Source organism: Hypanus sabinus, chromosome 26 (assembly GCF_030144855.1).
Source record: "Hypanus sabinus isolate sHypSab1 chromosome 26, sHypSab1.hap1, whole genome shotgun sequence".
NCBI lineage: Eukaryota > Metazoa > Chordata > Chondrichthyes > Myliobatiformes > Dasyatidae > Hypanus > Hypanus sabinus.
The window spans coordinates 15599242-15602404 of NC_082731.1; the positions used below are offsets into that span (position 1 = coordinate 15599242).

A 3163-nucleotide genomic window follows, 5' to 3' on the forward strand; every position below is an offset into this window, starting at 1 on the left:
CAGATCGGGTTGAGAGACCGGGGGCTCAAGGTGCAGTTGCTGGAATGCAAAATGACTGGGGACTCTTCATAACTGTACTACGCGGAAATGTTCCACCAACCTGCTCGGGAAAGGCCTGGCTTATTGGCCCAAAACTGACGTTAGTACCACAGTTTCTGCCTATCAATAAAAACCACAAAAGCATCAATGATATCTACTGTCAAATATCTAACTTCTGAAGAGCCTAACGCACGTATTAATTGGACAAAACACGATGTGCTTCAGACCGAGAAAATTTATTGGTCACATTAAAAATCATCATCAGACAGATGCCGGGCTGGGACAGAATCCCGGTCCAGTCCTGGATATAATTCTTCCGAGCAATGACTCTGGAATCCAGCTCCTACAGTCACTTGCGGACTCACCGGTGATTCCACAGACTGGCTGACTGAGTGGGTCCCTCCCCCCGCTCGGAATCAGTGAACACCCTCCCTCCAGTATGAATTTTCTGATGTGATGGGATCCTCTGTGACTGAGTGAAACCCCTCCCATTGTGAAGGGGAAGGTCTCGCTAGTGTGTACTTAGCTTGTCAGACCTAGTGAATCCTTACCCACACACAGGGCAGTCGAACGGCTTCTCAGCAGCGTGAACTAGGCAACGTACCATTAACACGTCCAGCTGAATGTATCCCGTCCCACACTGAGCAGGCAGACAGTCTCTCCGTGGAGTGAACGTGCTGGTGTCTGGACAGGGTAGATGAATTGGAATATGCTTTCCCACACACAGGGCAGGTGAAGGGCCTTTCCCCGGTGTGACTGCGCCGATGGATTTCCAGATGGGACGGGTAGTAGAACGCCTTGCCACACTCCCCACATTTCCATCGTTTCTCCTTGGGGTAGTGGCTCTGTGATCTCAGCAGCCCAGAGGCTTGGCTGAAGCCTTCTCCACATTCGGAACCTGAGAACGGTTTCTCCGCGCTGTGAATGACGCTGTTCTCTCCCACGTCCGAAGATTGTCGGTGTTCTGACCTTGGTGGGCTGAGCGACTCCGGCTGATTCTGGTGCGTGGTTTGGACCAATCTTCCCCTTGTTGCTAGCACCTTGCAAACAGGTTTAGAGCAGGAGAAGGGAGAAGAAAATTAAAATACAAAGATGAGCCCTTGAACACCCCGCCCTTTTGAGCGACTGAGTGTTGACTTTAAGGGCCCCTTTCCCTCCACCGACCGCAATGTCTATTTTCTCAATGTTACCGACGAGTACTCGCGGTTCCCCTTTGCCCCGACACCACTGCCACGTCCGTCATAAAAGCCCTGCGCCAGCTCTTCACTCTGTTCGGATATCCCTGCTATACCCACAGTGATTGAGGGTCCTCCTTTATGAGTGACGAGCTGCACCGGTACCTGCTGGCTAGGGGCATTGCTACTAGTACGACCACGAGCTATAATCCCCGGGGTAATGGCCAGGTGGAGCGGGAGAATGCCACAGTGTGGAAGGCCACACTTTTAGCCCTTAAGTCAAAAGGGATTGCCGGTCTCTCGATAGCAGGAGGTCCTCCCTGAGGCACTCCATTCTATCCGCTCCCTGTTATGTACGTCCACCAATGCCACCCCTCACGAGCGCCTGTTCTCTTTTCCCAGGAAGTCTGTCACTGGGACCACCCTACCAGTTTGGTTGACGTCCCCAGGGCCAGTGCTGCTCCGGAAACATGTGAGGAGCAATAAATACTCCCCGCTGGTCGAGAGGGTTCACCTTCTACATGCGAACCCCCAGTATGCCTACGTGGTCTCACCTGATGGGCGGGAGGACACAGTCTCCGTCCGCGACCTGGCACCCGCAGGAGCAGCAGACCACTACCCCGAACACTCCATGGTAACTATGAACCCTGTACCTGAGGTGACACCGCGCTCACCAGGCCCTACACAGACTCCTCACGACACTCCTATACCGGGTGTTTCGTACGCGTATATACCAGGTGCCTCGCACACGCGTGAGGGATCACCGGCGCCTAGTGGGCTGACACCTCCAGTTAGGCCGGAACCAGCACAATCTCCATCTCCGGTGCAATCACCACCGGCACCTGTGCAATCACAGCCGGTGCTACGTAGATCGCAGCGACAGATTCGACCACCTGATAGACTTAACCTGTAAGAAACTTCGCCACATGGGGACTCTTTTTAAAACAAAGGGGGGGGGGGTGAATGTGGTGAACTACATATACCTGTCTGGACACGCCCCCTGCTGACTGCTCCTGTGGCTCCTCCCACACTGTCTCCCTGTGGTTGGACACGCCCCCCGCTGACTGCCCCTGTGGCTCCTCCCACACTGTCTCCCTGTGGTGAATTACATATACCTGTCTGGACACGCCCCCTGCTGACTGCCCCTGTGGCCCCTCCCACACTGTCTCCCTGTGGTGAACTACATATACCTGTCTGGACACGCCCCCCTGCTGACTGCCCCTGTGGCTCCTCCCACACTGTCTCCCTGTGGTGAACTACATATACCTGCCTGGACACGCCCCCTGCTGACTGCCCCTGTGGCTCCTCCCACTGACCGTGGCTCCTCCCACACTGTCTCCCTGTGGTGAACTACATATACCTGTCTGGACACGCCCCCCGCTGACTGCTCCAGTGGCCCCTCCCACTGACCGTGGCTCCTCCCACACTGTCTCCCTGTGGTGAACTACATATACCTGCCTGGACACGCCCCCCGCTGACTGCTCCTGTGGCTCCTCCCACTCTGTCTCCCTGTGGTGAACTACATATACCTGTCTGGACACGCCCCCTGCTGACTGCCCCTGTGGCTCCTCCCACTGACCGTGGCCCCTCCCACACTGTCTCCCTGTGGTGAACTACATATACCTGTCTGGACACGCCCCCTGCTGACTGCCCCTGTGGCTCCTCCCACTGACCGTGGCTCCTCCCACACTGTCTCCCTGTGGTGAACTACGTATACCTGTCTGGACACGCCCCCTGCTGACTGCCCCTGTGGCCCCTCCCACTGACCGTGGCCCCTCCCACACTGTCTCCCTGTGGTGAACTACATATACCTGTCTGGACACGCCCCCCGCTGACTGCTCCTGTGGCCCCTCCCACTGACCCCGGTATAAAGGCAATCGAGGCCTGAGCCCGGCCTCTCAGTCTCCAGGATGTAGTATGATGGTCACTCACTGCTTGTTCCTTCTTCC

General features: G+C 56.1%; 1 protein-coding gene across 1 annotated transcript; it reads right to left on the minus strand.

The window, feature by feature from the left end:
* Nucleotides 1–267: 267 nt before the first annotated feature.
* LOC132381654 (zinc finger protein ZFP2-like) lies at nt 268–2147 on the minus strand. The gene is made up of 2 exons (XM_059951255.1): nt 2122–2147; nt 268–1079 (listed from the first exon to the last, which is right to left on the minus strand). Exons 1-2 carry the CDS (start codon nt 2140–2142, stop codon nt 618–620), a joined length of 483 nt encoding a protein of 160 aa, XP_059807238.1. The 5' UTR covers nt 2143–2147; the 3' UTR covers nt 268–617.
* Between the last annotated feature and the right edge of the window lie 1016 nt (nt 2148–3163).